Below are 15,385 nucleotides of genomic sequence, written 5' to 3'. Positions count from 1 at the left end.
GAGACAAAGGGGAGCAAGTGAGGCTTACAGGTACAAGAGGCATTAATGTGTGGAAAATGTAGAATTCAGGTAAATTTGTGACGGAACAAGACCGTGCATCTTTATAAATCATGCTGTAATTTTTTAGGTTACATTCAGGGTTTGTTGCGTGACCGGCGTTGCCCTTTGACCTTGGTGTGTGTAGCCCTGTGGCATCATTAGTCCACACAGTCACCTTGGCAATGACAATCGCTCTCCTTAAGTCTATGACATCACTCCAAAGAAAAAGAAATGAGGAGGAGGAAGATGGGGTAAGGAGAAGGGAAGGAGTGGGGAGGTGGTGGGGGGGGTCATTTCTGGCTCTACAAAACCTCTGCAGCATCCCAGCTGATGCCCTAACATTCAGCTGCTGCCAAGAGGACAGACGTAAGAAGGGGGGAGAAAAGGAAAAAAAAAGAATCTTCATCTTTTCAATTCCATCACAGACAGAAGCAGGAGCGACGAGGAGGAGGAGCTACGTGGGTGAGATAGTGATGCTCTCAGCAGGTGCCAACAAGTGAGAGGTAGCCGAGACTGAGAGATGGAGAAGAGTCTGTAAGAGCTGAAGACAACCCGAGCTTCTGCAGAAAACAAACAGGTGAGCACTTCTACTTTTCTATTCTCTTTCCTATAGTAATACAGTGGTAAAGGAAAGTGGAGCTGTTTAGTGGGTTTTGACATATATTTATACACTACAAATCTGGGGGAAATCAATCGAAGCACTTCATGCAGCAGTGAAACCCTGAAAATAACCTTTGGTGTGATTTGCAAACTAAAAAATCTGTTTCTCATCTGACTTAATTGTGAGTATGATTATGGTTATTTAAAAAAAAAAAAAACTCCTCTTTTATGCTGCTTTTACTTTTTTGTCTGCCTTAAAAGCAATTTAATGCACCCAAAAGTTCTTATTTTGTAGTAAATACGACAGGCACAAAGTGAGAATGGGTGAAACGCTCTTCAAAAGCTGAGATCTAAAGTCCAGTGTCTAATGAAGTCGTGTTTTTTTTTTTCTTCTGTTGTCCATTCATCGTGTCCCTTGCTGTTGCCTTCTGCAGCCGGTGTGTTTCCAGTCCTGCTGCTCCAGACATTCCTGCCCCTTATCTCCGCTGCCATGCTGTTTCCTGTGCTGCTTTGTGCCACTCTGCTCCTCCTGACGCCCCTGGAGATCACAGAGGCTCGAGCTCTGCACCCTTCTCCTGATGCTGTGCAGGTATGGATGGAGAAAAAAAAGAGAGAGAGAGGCAAGGACGCAGTGGAAGTGGGGATAAAGAGAAGGAAAGCAAAGAGTGGATTCATTATGTAGAATCTCAGAGTGGATGGAAAAATGTTGAGGTTATAAGAGAATAGTCCTGAAGGAGGGAGGGAGAGCAGGAAAGAAGAGTAATGAAATGTATCACTGATTTAATTATTCTCCCTCGTACACTCCCTGACAATTAAATTGAATCTGTTTTCCCCTGTGTAGTTCATGGAGCAGTTTCTGGAACGCTATAATGACCTTCTGACCCTGGACGACCTGGAGAACATGTTGAACAGCCAACCAGAGGAGCAGTCCACCTTCTCCTCAGGGGCTAAAGCCGATTACCCCAAGTGGGGCGACGCACAAACACAAGCCGAGACCCCCTGGCTGCGTCTTCTCAAGGGGGCCCTGGCCAATCAGAAGAGAGCGGAACCGGACCGGTCACGGAGGGGCTGGAACCGGGGATGCTTTGGCCTGAAACTGGACCGGATCGGGTCCATGAGCGGATTGGGCTGTTAGTGGGTGGAGAGGGGGATAACAGAGAGAGAATAAAGACTGATAACATCCTTCCTAGAGTAGAAACATGTGCAAAGGTGTTCACATGCAGTGAGGGGTGTTTACATGTGTGTAGACTACATGTAGTATGGTGTAAACATGCAGTGTTGCTAATGTGGTTTCATCCAGATTAGGTACCATAGATCAGATGCTTCATACTATTGTGGCTGTTTAACGGAGGAGCTGTAGTTTATCCCATGTGTAAGCATTAAACTGGATATTAGACCATGTGAGCTTTGTTTACATCAGACGTCTGTCTTTGATTGTTGGGCTTGTTTTTTTGTGTTTTTTGTTTTTTTTTTTTTTTCACGTAAATTGGCACTTTATGTATTTCTAGCTTCTGTCTACGTATTATCAAGTAAAAGTATGTTTTAGACAGATTCTGTGACTGGGCATTGTGTGTTATACCTGCAAACCCTACTGTTTTTTTTTTTGTTTGTTTGTTTTTTTTCTGTTGACTATGATTTGCATGAATAAATGGATTTGACATGTTTGGTGTTTGTGTCAGGTTTCATATTCGCCTCTTTCTCACATGTCCCTAAAAGTGGAGCATTAAGTTCTCCTGACAGATGTTTCTTTATCCTTGGTGCTTTATTAACTCTGCCAATGCATTGAATAAATGTTGATTTGCATTTCCACTGGGTAGCTGTCGTACGCTGAGCTTCCAAAGCTGATTTCAGTCAGGGATTTCAGCCAGGTTCCGGGGGGCAAAATTATAAAGTACTATTCTAGAGAATGGGAGAAAATAAATATTCTGGCATGCTTGACAGAAAACCCCCATATAACAGCCCTCAGGTGTTTCATAAATAGTGCATGATGCAACAGTACATCCTCGAGAACATTTTTTTTTTTTTTTTTTCATATTTCAGGGACATTCTGGGTTTAATAATGTGTTTATCTGTAGCTGTGAAGTCTTAATGTCTCAGACACAGTTGTAGTCTCAAGGTGGTCTTAAAGGTTTTCTTCTGGTTTGTAGATGAACAATATCATACTGGTGTGATGGTTTCACCTAAATAGAAAAAAAAAAAAACCTGGAAATGGTTTTGCTGATCTTCTGACTACTGGGGTTAGGATGAATTAAAAAACCTGCTAATGTTTTACAGGATCATCAGATAAAATGCAGCAAAAATGAAAGAACTGCTGCCCATAATATGAGCAACAGTCCTACATAAAATAATTACTTCCTGACAAAACTAATGGCTATCTATGTACTCTGTGTAATACTTAGTTGTGTTTGAATTGTTCCTAACACATCAATAGATGGCAGTCTGGGTCTGGTTTTGGTTTATTTGCTCCTCACCCCTCACAGCTGCCCTCTGGACTTTACACCAGACCTCAGATGCAAAGACTGTTACTCTAGTTTTAACACACAGACATGACTGTGCACAGATCACCAACATGCAAGGATACACTTTGTTCCTTTTGTAACTTTACGAACAGTAAAGTAGAATAAAACCAGTCCGATTAAAGGCACAGCTGGTGTTTTATTGCAGACTTACCCGGCTTCACTGAGTTGGAATTTTCTCCAATACCTGGACCCTTCAGTCCCTAAAGGGCAGTCCCCTTACAGTGGGCAGTATTTAGCTGTTATAATAGAAGGAGCATGTGATTTGTAAGAGGCAGCATTTACAGTACCAAGAGTATAACATAACAACCGAGCCAGATTCTAAACTTAGACTGACCTTTACTTCCCCTCTTTGACCTTAAGCTCTGCAAAGCAGAGGCCAAGACTGGCATGCATACACTCAGGGTTGTGGTAGTTCAGCTATGCGCCAACCGTTGGACCCCTGCCATAAAAGACACCAACACTGTCTTGTATTAGAACAACGAATCTGCAAGCACGCCAGAATCACACCCAGAAATGAGCATTTTGTAACATCATCTTTGTTGTGTTTATCTGCATAATGTGCTGCACTTTCATGTTCTGTTGTGGTGACAAGATGCCACACCATGGGAAAGATTTCAACTCATAGTGCAGTGAGGCCCTGGGGGGATATTTCCAACCAGATTCTATGTGAATAGACCTCTGGTTTAAAGTGACACCCCCATTGTTCTGATTAAACACTTTCTAATACCCTCAGGACAGGTTTCTTTTCTAATGCCGACACTAATGAGACAAAACAGTCAAAATACACAAAAAAGCAAGCAGCCTTTGTCATGTCCTGTGTGAAATAAAGAAGCACAAGGACAGAAGAAGAAGTCAATACCCGAAATTTGCTCTATCTAATAAATAGCATTATGCTTTTAATCAGACAAAAAGACCTGTCTTGTGAACAACACTTACACAGTTAATATAATTTTGGAGTGTTATTCTTGTCCAAATAACCTGACAAAGCCACAGCTCAGCTGTCAGACTGTGGAGGACTTCTGTCTCGACTGCACATGCGTAATGGTCATGTGTTCGTGTTGAGTAACCACAGTTCAACCTTAAAGTTTTTGTACTGTTGCTGAGGTGGAGAGACCGGCAGGGAAAAAAAGCCGGTGCAGACCATCTGAAAGTTAAGGGTCATGGTCTTTGGACATTAAATGTCACACTGTAAGACGGAGATCTGATCCCTCATGTGCTCCCTCTGTGTGTCTGTATCTACAGAGAAGGTCAGTGGGGGACCCCTCTCTTTTTTCAGTCCACAGTATGAGGATTATATCACCATATTTATATCTAGGAGGTGGTGGAAGCACAAGAGAGGCTTGAATAAACTCAAAGTCCTGCAAGACTAACATAAATGTGAACAAATATTTATGGTCTACTACGGCCTATATTTAGGCACACTGACAAACCTCTTCTCTGTGGATTACTGTGGGTCCGGCCTGCGTGTCCGTGTGCACGTCTGACGACCTTGACATTAAAAGGGGGCGGGGCGAGGAGCTGTGGCCCGTAAGGGGGCGTGGTCAAACGCTGGTTCATCATAAAAACTCGGTGCTTCTCATTGTTCTTCCCACTCACACCCGGAGTCAAGACAGGCTGAGGTGACTCACAAACGGTAAATACCTGTTCAGTCCTTTCAGGCAGAGGGAGTAGGGGACCTGCAGGGCTTCAGCACCAGGATGCATGGTTCTGCTAGATTCAGACCACCTGGGCACGCAGTGCACGGATGTAGACTGATTTAATTTAGGAGGATTGTCCTCAGGCGGTCACAGAGCTGCAGTCAAACTCCATCCATGCATTGTAATCTGACTGTTGAAACTTTTAATTAGTGGCTCATCAAGATGTAGAGTAAGTTAGTGAGAGTTCTCTTTTAAGACACATTACATTGAAACTTTCTCTGACTGCCCTCATGGATATCTTATCAGTGCACATCCATGTTCTTATCTCAGAACATAATGTGAGCAGTTGTCTGATATTGGCTGTCAGGAAATGTATGGCACTATAAATGAGGCTTGGTTAATATTCAACAGATTAATTATACTTCTACTTCTCATGTCTTTTCAGAGGACTAGACCTACTCAGGCAAAATGGTGAAAGTTGGTATCAATGGGTAAGTGCACACTGACACTCACTCATCAGAAGCAACTTAATCATCTTTACACTGGTGGATTGTTAACAAATGCATGCTTCGTGACTCATTCAGCTCCATGTGGAGTATCTGCACTGCCATTTTGCAGAGCCACACCTCTTGTCTGTGCACAGAGGGAGCATTTAACAGTAATTTACTGCAATGGTTTCCTTGGTTCATTTATCAGAGTGACAGCATGCTTCTTACAGCTAATGGCATTACACTTTAGAGGAATCCCATCACTTAGTTTTCCTGGAATGGAAAAATAAATCTGAAAAGATGTCAACTAAGGCTGGAAAGATAAAGACATTTCTTATTCAGTTGACTTTTCCTTAAACAAGAGCTAAAGAAACGGACTGTGACCTTGTCCTGAATATCAGGAAGAGCTGCACACTAGTAGAATGAACTGCTTTGGCCTAGACATAAACCTGTTGACAGTCTCATGTTTTTCTTGTCCTTTGAACTTTGTAACTTTGCCCCCAGCAGATAAAAATATGGGCCCATACTGTGACAGGGTCTGGTCAGCCAACAGAGAATAGTCTTTGCTGCTGTCTAAAGCAGGTGGAAGAGGAATTTACATGTCTGAGTCTATATTCAGACTTTGCTATTTGTATGCTTTGTGGGGGTGTGTTTAATGCCCTCCTCCCCCAGCATTTTAAGGACGGTGTGTCTATGCCTGTGTACATGAACTGCAGTTAAAAAGTAACTCGGCCACTGATCAAACAGTACTCTGCCGTCATCAGGATTACCACATTAGAGGCTGATTTTCGACTTTAGCCTCCAGAGAGGCCAGCAGAGTAGATACACCTCCCTCAGCCCCGCCTCCTGAACCCTGCCCTTTAACTCCCCTGAGGTGTCCCCTTACATAAAGCCAATAGTTGACCAGCAAAGTAAAGAAGCTGAATTGGAGTGGAAAATGACTGTCACAATCCTATTTCACTTAATGGCATTTGTTTTACAGATTAACCCCCCCATAGGCATTTGAGACACTGCATGGCTTTATTTCATTTTAAGTCCTGAGTCTGTTAAGCATCCCATCACCCAGCAACTGTGATCTGAGTTTGATATTATTACACCCCCACCTAGAGGCTGAAGTGTCAAACAACACTGTTAACTTTTCAGATTCGGCCGTATCGGTCGTCTGGTGACCCGTGCTGCTTTCCACTCCAAGGTGGTGGAGATTGTGGCCATCAATGACCCCTTCATCGACCTGGAGTACATGGTAAGTCTGAGGATATTTTAAAGCTGTTGCAGAAAACTGCTCCAATCCCTGAAGGATATTAGATGTCTTTGATGCGCTTATTTAATCAGTCTAAACAAACACTTGGGGCTCTTGAAGATAATACCCTATATTCTGGTTACAGGATTCTGGTTTTGTTCACATCAACCCAGCAGTGACAGCCAGAAATTATAAAGTTGCAGAAATGCCAGAATGACACTGGAGCAGTTTGGAAATGCATTGAAAACACTCACTCTGTGACATCATGACTAATAAATGTGTAACACTTTTATTATTCTGATTCTCAAATGGTTGGGGCAGTTTTGTCTCAGGTCTGTGCCAGTGTAATCAGTAATGATGGCTTTTCCAGTCAGGGATTTGGTGCTTCTGAAGTTTTTTTTTTTTTTTTTTTATGATCTCCTCTGCTTTTGTCAGATTTCCTTAGTTTGTATTTTTCTTTCTGACAGGTTTACATGTTCCAGTATGACTCTACCCACGGCCGCTTCAAGGGTGAGGTCAAGGTTGAGGGTGACAAGCTGGTCATCGATGGCCATAAAATCACCGTCTTCCACGAGTGAGTTCACATAATGTCTTTAAATACTGACATACTTAATGCATAGAAGAAGTCAGTTTTAAAAGCAGAAACATTTACACTTTCTTTGCGTTCTGTTTCTTTTTGCAGGAGGGACCCTGCCAACATCAAGTGGGGTGATGCTGGTGCCCAGTATGTGGTTGAGTCCACTGGTGTGTTCACCACCATTGAGAAGGCCTCTGTAAGTATTCACTCTCTATATGGAGTTACTTTATGATGTTTTTTAATTTATTTTTTAAGAACACTTGTTAAATGTGGCTCTTAAACACTTCACAGCTTCATCTGAAGGGTGGTGCCAAGAGAGTTATCATCTCTGCCCCCAGTGCTGATGCCCCCATGTTTGTCATGGGTGTCAACCACGAGAAGTACAACAACACCCTTCAGGTTGTCAGGTAAGAGCCAAAATGTTCTTAAGACGATTTTAACTATTGAAATTTAACTATCTCAAAGTGCATAATAAGTTAAAGTTCTAATAAATTCTGAGTCTTACTCTAATAGGCTTCAGTGTACTGATATAGTTTGTTTTTATCTTCATAGCAACGCTTCCTGCACAACCAACTGCCTGGCTCCTCTGGCCAAGGTCATCAATGACAACTTCGGCATCATTGAGGGTTTGATGGTGAGAATTAAAATACTCTGCCCTTGGATAGTCTGACACAGATGCTAAGGAACCATGTTAACCTGTCCAGAATGTCAGCCTTACATGTTGGAGGACAGCTAAGATGTATTGAATCTTCTATTAATCCAATTTGTTATCCTTTCTCTGACCATCAGAGCACAGTTCATGCCATCACCGCCACCCAGAAGACTGTGGACGGTCCCTCTGGCAAGCTGTGGAGGGACGGCCGTGGCGCCAGCCAGAACATCATCCCTGCTTCTACTGGTGCTGCCAAGGCTGTCGGCAAGGTCATCCCTGAGCTCAACGGGTCAGTACACTATTGACACAACGTGCACTTGTAGTTAATCTTGGGCTTTAAATTTTGAATTTCCTCCAAAAAATGTTGACCTGGGCTGATTTGTATTTCACAGCAAACTGACCGGCATGGCCTTCCGTGTCCCCACCCCCAATGTGTCCGTGGTTGACCTGACAGTCCGTCTGGAGAAACCCGTGAGTGCTGCAAAACCTGAAATATCCCATTAGAAAAGAAGGATTAATGTATAAGAATTACCTCTTTTATGCTTAAAATTCACTCTGACATCCTTTCTTCTCCACAGGCCAAATATGATGACATCAAGAAGGTTGTTAAGGATGCAGCTGAAGGTCCCCTGAAGGGCATCCTGGGATACACAGATCACCAGGTATGTTTAGATCTGTTTCTGCACAGGTGAAGTGTTTTTTGTTGATCTGTGCCTTCTTTAATGCATCATCCTCTCCTCGTTCTCCTGCAGGTTGTCTCCACAGACTTCAACGGTGACTGCCACTCCTCCATCTTTGATGCCGGCGCTGGCATCGCCCTGAACGACCACTTTGTCAAGCTGGTCTCATGGTACGCTTGGACACATACAGTGTTGGCACAAATGAATTCTTTAGAAAGATGCATTTCCAAACATCTGCTTTTCTTCTTGGTTTCTACAGGTACGACAATGAGTTCGGATACAGCAACCGTGTCTGTGACCTGATGGCTCACATGGCCTCCAAGGAGTAAATCTTCCAGCTGAGTGATGTCACTGCACTTGGCTTCACCCACATTCTCCTGATTCCAGAGTTACACATTTACAATAAGGCTTTGTATTTGTATGACTCTGCCTGGTTCCATGACCCCCATTCTACGCCTGAGGAATGGTCCCACTCAAAGCAAAGATACAAATTGCTGACCAATATTTTTTTTTGTATTGTTGAATTCCTCCCCTGTTCTTGTGTGAGATGGTGAAGGTGTGAGAGTCTTTGTCTGTCTGTGGTACTGCGCTACTACAGTCAGTGGTGGAATAAAGTCCTCCGTTTGTGAGATTCACAGCCTCTGCTCTCTATTTTTAGTTTGGTCTTATTGTTTAACATGGCTTAAGGTGTCATAAACAGTGTTCAGTTTGGTGCTTTAATGCCTGTAGGTTCTTCACAAATGGCAAAAATTGTTGGCACTTAAAGTGAACAAGTAATTCTAGAAGTTAGTTACTGGTTTAACTGGATCAAAACAAAACTGCAGGGGAAAAATGAGCTGCTAACTGGCTTTAACACTGCAGGGTCTCTTGCTTTACCATACATATGATTATGCAGGAGTCTGACTCTTAATGGTAGTGACCCTCAGTTTTTAAATATCTTAACCACTATGAAGGTATGTGAACTCCACAAATGTAATAACTCCTTCAAATGTAGTAAACTGCAAACATAATAAAAATTTGCAGCTTTTAACGTAATCCACAAATGTGATAACGTTCCCATAAAGGTTATAACAGTCGCCTACCACAAACGTAATACCTCATTTTCCCACAGTGTGCTCCTACCCTCTCCATTATCATATTCAGACATCTTATTTACATGGTTCAAACATAAGTGAATGAGGTATTACATTTGTGGGAAAGTTATTGAATTTGTGTAATTATGTTAAAAGCTGTAAATTTTAATTATGTTTGTGGGGTTAACCAGGTATTTGTTATGTTTAACTGTCCACACATGTAATCTGACATCTACAGCACATTGCCATTTGAAATTTTTGCACATGAAATAACGAACCATGATCTCACTCATGTCTGAAAATGGGAACTTCAGATTAGATATTTGTACTCATTGTTCATTCAATCCTCTTTGATGTCAGCCTTGTTTATACTGGGCCTATGAATACAATCCATGTAAAAACAATGGTGAAATTAGTGAGGGGAAAATATGCAATTTGCATAATTTTACATGAAATGCTGCTTAAAATGAAGACTGAATACAGACTAAATAGGTTATGCATGACTTTACAACAAACTTGTTGATTTGAAAGTAAATGTGATTATTTTCAATAAAACTAAGAACTAAATACACATCATGTGACCTTAACCATAGACCTCAACGTTACACCTTCAGCATCCATAGTTTATCATCTGTCAGCTAATTATGTGCCACTCTTTCGACGATATTTGATGTTTTCATCACCACATTGTTCCCTCTATTTTTATCACAGACTCAGTATGCTTTTTTATAACACATGAAACAATGTTTTTGCAATCCCCTCATCACAGCACTGGGATCACAATATATCTATAATATTCTGATGAGTCCAGTTATCAGGACACGATGCAATGATTAGGCCCAAGCCGAGTAAAGCCGGCGCAGGGCCTATTGAGTCTGCAGTGGGCGCATGGGGACGAAATCGCCAGTGACGCGGTCGCCTTTCTCCACTGTCGCCACTCTCACAAATATTCACATTCATGGCACTGAGACCTTTCCGAAGATGTACATGACATGTGCACAAGTCGCATATTTACACCTGCTCAGAATGAATGGGAGTCAATGGGACACGCCCACTCGGGGTCAGTCATGTAGGTGTAAGTGCACGACACGTGACCTCTGACCCCACAGACATGTGGGGGACCTCGAGAGCTTTCACATAAGGCCAAATATGTGGTTGCCATAGAAACGGCTATATTGTTCTTGCTCAGATTCTTATTATTTTTCTTTAATTATTAGTTTTTTTTTAAATTTATTTTTCTTCTCCTGCTCTTTGAGCTCAAATTTGACCCCCTGAAAATTTACGAAAACTCACCAAAAGTTGCCCAAAATTCAGAAGTGCGAGAAATTTAATTTACATATAGGTTTCGTAGATGTTGGTAAAGAAATGTTGCCGCAGCGCCCCCTTGAAAAGTGGAAATGCATTACGCCAATGGGAGCACGTCCAACGTAAAGTTTTTTGTAGAGCCACGAAAATCAGTACACAGATTCATCATGAGGAGACAAACAAAAAATATTATTATGGCCACGCTCCAAAACCAACCCTTAGTCGGCCATATTGGATTGAAATTTCCAAAATGCTGAGTCAGCGTTTTCGCTGATGTCGTATTTTAACTATCTCCTCCTTGGCCGTTTGGCCAAATGAGCTCAAAATCGGTGTACAGTATCTAGAGAAGTGGGGCATCAAAAGTTAGCCGACTTTTTTTGATTGGTGTCACCGTTTTTGTGTGACGATGTCGCAAACTTTGCAAAGTTTCTTTGTGAATTTACCATTACAAAAATTGCTTCAGCTCAGACATACGAACACCGATTTGGCTCAAATTTGACTCAGACGTCCATCTCCCAGGCCTACACCCATTTATTAAAAGAAATTGAAATTTTGCACTATAGCGCCCCCTACACATGTACATTTACAAAAATGACATCAGTTCGGACATACGAACACCGATTTGGCTCAAATTTGACTCAGACATCTGTCTCCCAGGCCTACACCTATTTGTCAAAAGAAACTGAAATTTTGCACTACAGCGCCCCCTATAAGTTTTTAAAAAATTTTTTTTATTAAAATTGCTTCAGTTCGGACATACGAACACCAATTTGGCTCAAATTTGTCTCAGACGTCTATCTCTCAGGCCTACACCCATTTATCAGAAAAATTTGAAATTTGGAGCTATAGCGCCCCCTACAATTTTACCTTTACGAAAATTACTTCACTTCAGACATACGAACACCAATCTGGCTCAAATTTGAATCAATTTTCAATCTCCCAGGCCTACACCCATTTATCAAAAGAAATTGCCGTTTCGCTGGATAGCGCCCCCTACAAATTTACCGTCATGAAAATTGCATTAATTTGGACATACGAACACTGATTTGGCTCAAATTTGACTCAGTGGTACATCTCGCAGGCCTACACCCATTCAATGGAAGGAATTTGATTTTAGCTGCATAGCGCCCCCTACAGATTTACTTATACAAAAATTTCTTTAGTGTGGACATACGAACAAAGATCTGCCTCAAATTTGAATCAATTGTCAATCTCCCAGGCCTACACCCACTCATCAGAAGTTATTGAAATTTGGTGCTAGAGCGCCACCTGCTGAACGATGGACATACTTCTACTGGACGTGCCAGTGGCGAGGGCCTTTAGATGCTGCTTGTGGCTTTAATTGAATTTGATGTTGTGTACAGTTACACTTTCACACCTTTCAACACGTCATCATATTACAATCTGGAAGATGAAACTATGGCTCCCTCTTGTGTTGGTATTAAATAAGACATTTCTGTGATACAGGAGGCAAAGTTTGGACATTTTGACTTCAGTGACCAAAAGACCAATGCTTGACAACCAAAAATTTTAATCATTTTTATGCCAAATGAAAAGTGATCCCATTACAAGTTTCTATTACTGGGGGAAGAGGTATGCAGACTAATTAAAAACACTTAAATCACAGGGTGAAAATATTCCACTATGAGTAAAAGCTCTACTTTTGATTCATTTTGCAACTGTATTGATGTTCATATTGTATTTTACTGCACTAGATCTTTAATTTTGAGCTCATTTGACTTATTTATTAGATACACGGATAAGTTTTATATACGTTTGTGTAGTTTAATATAAAGGTCAATCACTATAAGGTGCCTTTGGTGTCCCCTGGCAGAATCTAACTGTCACCATGAACACATTGCAAAATAATGAAATTTTGTGGTTTTATTATGAATGGGAAAACATTTACACATATATCAGTACAATTTTAAACCTCTTGAAATGTGATTTTTATTATTCTATACAATTTTCTTTGAGGGAATGTACATGAGTTATACATGTCCCTCACACTGCCCTTCTAACATTAATGAGATTGATAAGTTCAGTCTTCAGTTGATAAGGTCCAACGTGTGGTCATTAACCCATAAAGACGCAAATATCCTCCAGTGACCAAAACCATCTACTGATCTAAAATGTTTAATGACTGTAAAACCACTAATCTTCCACTAACTTTAAATTTGTTGAAATAATTGGTGTAAAATGCAGTTTTTCATCTTTTCATGGTCATCAGATATGACCCATTTGGACATTCAGAGGCTCCGTAGTCAACGTGGAAACACTGTCATCTTCTACAACATTGATTGACCAGAGAAACCCATGGAGTTGGATCAATGACAGTGGGTGGCCACACTTGATTTATGTTCAGTTAATAATAAATTTGGCTGAAAAAGTCACTTTTTTCTTAAGTTTTCTCTGTTTTTGATTTGATGACCCTTAAATATAATCTCAACATGATGATTAATGCACATGATCAGTAAATTAAATATAGGAAAATATGTGATTTTCACTGTAAAAAAATGCAAAATACAAAGGATAATTTTTTGATATATGGTGATGAATAACTTAAGAAAGGTTAAATAGAGAAAAAATAATAATTTGGGAACTGCCACAGAAGTACCACTGTGTCTTTATGGGTTAAATGCTAACTTTAGCCAGAACTGTCCACCCTGTCAGTTATTTTTACATGTATTTGTCGGTGACAAGGTGGACATATTTGTTTCATATTTTGTGGTCTGCTTGTACTTAAAAAAGTGTGAGCTTCTTAACATATGTAAACATAAAGTTAAGTGGGAAATCTCAAATTTTTTTGGACATTTTGAAGTCTGAAAGATACCTTAGAGCGATATTTACTCATATAGCAATATGTCATGAGAGCATGAGTCTGTAGCATCAGTGTCAGTGAGAAACTGATACAGATACAGTCTTTAACTATAGCAGAGTTGAGACCGAAAGTTTCAGGTATGACACAAAAAGATTCCTTGCTTAAATGTGACTGATTCATTTGTCAAAAAACGTCTTTAGAATCTGTATAAATCTTCTAATTTTTCTTTTGTGTACCTCAGAAAAACATGGAAAATAAAACTGATTTTGATGAGATGATCAGACAGGAGACCATTAACTGTGGTGCCACAGGTTTGATGCTCTTATGAGTCTGATGACTATTGCCATGAACCAAACACTGTCTGAAAGCAGTATAACTTTTGTTATTAGGAAAGTTCTGCAGGCTGAGCAGTATAAGAGCACCAAGGAGAGAAGAGTAAGGAGTTATTTAAGCTGTTAGGCCTTAATCAGTTACAAATAATTTCAAAGGAAACAAAAGATCTAAAGACTAGACATGTATAGATGAGATCCAGAACTTGTAATAATTGTGAGCGTATACAGTGTAATTCTGTTTGGTGTCCAGCAGACTGCACTGTTTATCTAAATAGTCCTGGAAAGCATGGATGATGACAGAGAACTTCACATCACCGCTAAGTAAAGAAAAATATGTGTTAGATTAGAAAGCAATGAGAATTTTACATTGTTCACTTATTATGCTGTATTTGAGTTATTGTATTGAAGTATGGGGTAACACATATATGAGTAACACAAAGCCATTGTTTTTATTACAGAAAAGAGCAATAAGAATAATGTATAATGTTTATTTCAGGGAACATACAAATGAATTGGACTGTTTAAGTTTAAAGAATTAGCTGAATTAAGGACATTGGTGGTTGTGTTTAGAGCGAGAAACAGACTTTTGGCTGCAAATTTTAAGAGATTATTTTTTATTTAGTATTACAGGATGAAAAATATACAAGGAGGTTTAATTTTAAACAACAAAGGATTTGAACTAATGTAAAGCAAACATGTATTTCTGTTGTGGGTGTAAGAATGTGGAATTCTTTGGCAATGGAAGAGAAGAGCTGTACAAATGTTTTTCAGTTTAAGAGGTTGTATAAGGAGAGAATAGAGAAGTTTTATAAAAACAGGTAATGAAATAGTTTTACTTATGGAGTTTGCATTTGTTTATTTTCACTGACTGTTGTGTAAACTTTTTTTTTTTTTTTTTTTTTTTTTTTTTTTTTTTTACTGTAATAGCTGTAACAGCAATGTATCTGATGTAAGCAGATGTTTTAAGAAAGGGGCAGGTATTATAAGTTTTCTTCATCCTGCTCCTTTCCAATCATTTAGATTGGAATGAATAAATAAAGGAAATGAAATAAATGATAATTGTTACTTACCGACTTGTGTCTCTCTACATACCTAGATTTGTGTTTTGCAGAATGAGATGCAGCGTCTATGCAAACAGCTCAATGAGCAAAAAGCAAAAGCTGATGCTGTGAAAAAGGGACCTGAAAGACGGCAGGTGGAGAAAAAGAAGCGCATAAAGGAGATTCAGTTCTTTTACAGATTCAACCAGCAGCTCAAGGTGACAGTGTTTCAGTTACACACAGAGGAGAATATCTGCAGTGGTGGGTGTTGTCTTCCACTGTTTTAGATTTTCTGTTGGTCTTCTTCTTCAGATGCCTCTACTAGAGGTGCTTTTTGCTTCTAAACAGAATAGAGCTGCTAAACTGATTTTCATTGCTTGTG

General features: G+C 40.2%; 2 protein-coding genes across 3 annotated transcripts; both read left to right on the top strand.

Annotated features, from left to right (window-relative positions):
- Window positions 1-251: 251 nt before the first annotated feature.
- Window positions 252-2,215, top strand: nppcl (natriuretic peptide C-like). Of its 2 annotated transcripts, XM_030157778.1 has the most exons (4): window positions 252-290; window positions 465-616; window positions 1,074-1,228; window positions 1,481-2,215. In XM_030157778.1, exons 3-4 carry the CDS (start codon window positions 1,130-1,132, stop codon window positions 1,772-1,774), a joined length of 393 nt encoding a protein of 130 aa, XP_030013638.1. In that variant the 5' UTR covers window positions 252-290; window positions 465-616; window positions 1,074-1,129; the 3' UTR covers window positions 1,775-2,215. The 2 variants fall into 2 exon arrangements, with proteins under 2 accessions (XP_030013638.1, XP_030013637.1); XM_030157777.1 differs by lacking the exon at window positions 252-290 and having other exon boundaries at window positions 369-616.
- A 2,500-nt stretch (window positions 2,216-4,715) lies between these two features.
- gapdh (glyceraldehyde-3-phosphate dehydrogenase) lies at window positions 4,716-9,065 on the top strand. The gene is made up of 12 exons (XM_030157775.1): window positions 4,716-4,791; window positions 5,241-5,286; window positions 6,427-6,526; window positions 6,991-7,097; window positions 7,206-7,296; window positions 7,392-7,507; window positions 7,653-7,734; window positions 7,890-8,041; window positions 8,145-8,223; window positions 8,331-8,414; window positions 8,505-8,602; window positions 8,692-9,065. The coding sequence occupies exons 2-12, from the start codon at window positions 5,264-5,266 to the stop codon at window positions 8,759-8,761; spliced, it is 1,002 nt and encodes a 333-aa protein (XP_030013635.1). The 5' UTR covers window positions 4,716-4,791; window positions 5,241-5,263; the 3' UTR covers window positions 8,762-9,065.
- The last annotated feature ends 6,320 nt before the right edge of the window (window positions 9,066-15,385 follow it).

Source organism: Sphaeramia orbicularis, chromosome 16, assembly GCF_902148855.1.
Source record: "Sphaeramia orbicularis chromosome 16, fSphaOr1.1, whole genome shotgun sequence".
Classification (NCBI taxonomy): Eukaryota; Metazoa; Chordata; class Actinopteri; order Kurtiformes; family Apogonidae; genus Sphaeramia; species Sphaeramia orbicularis.
This window is presented reverse-complemented; position numbering and strand designations above follow the sequence as displayed.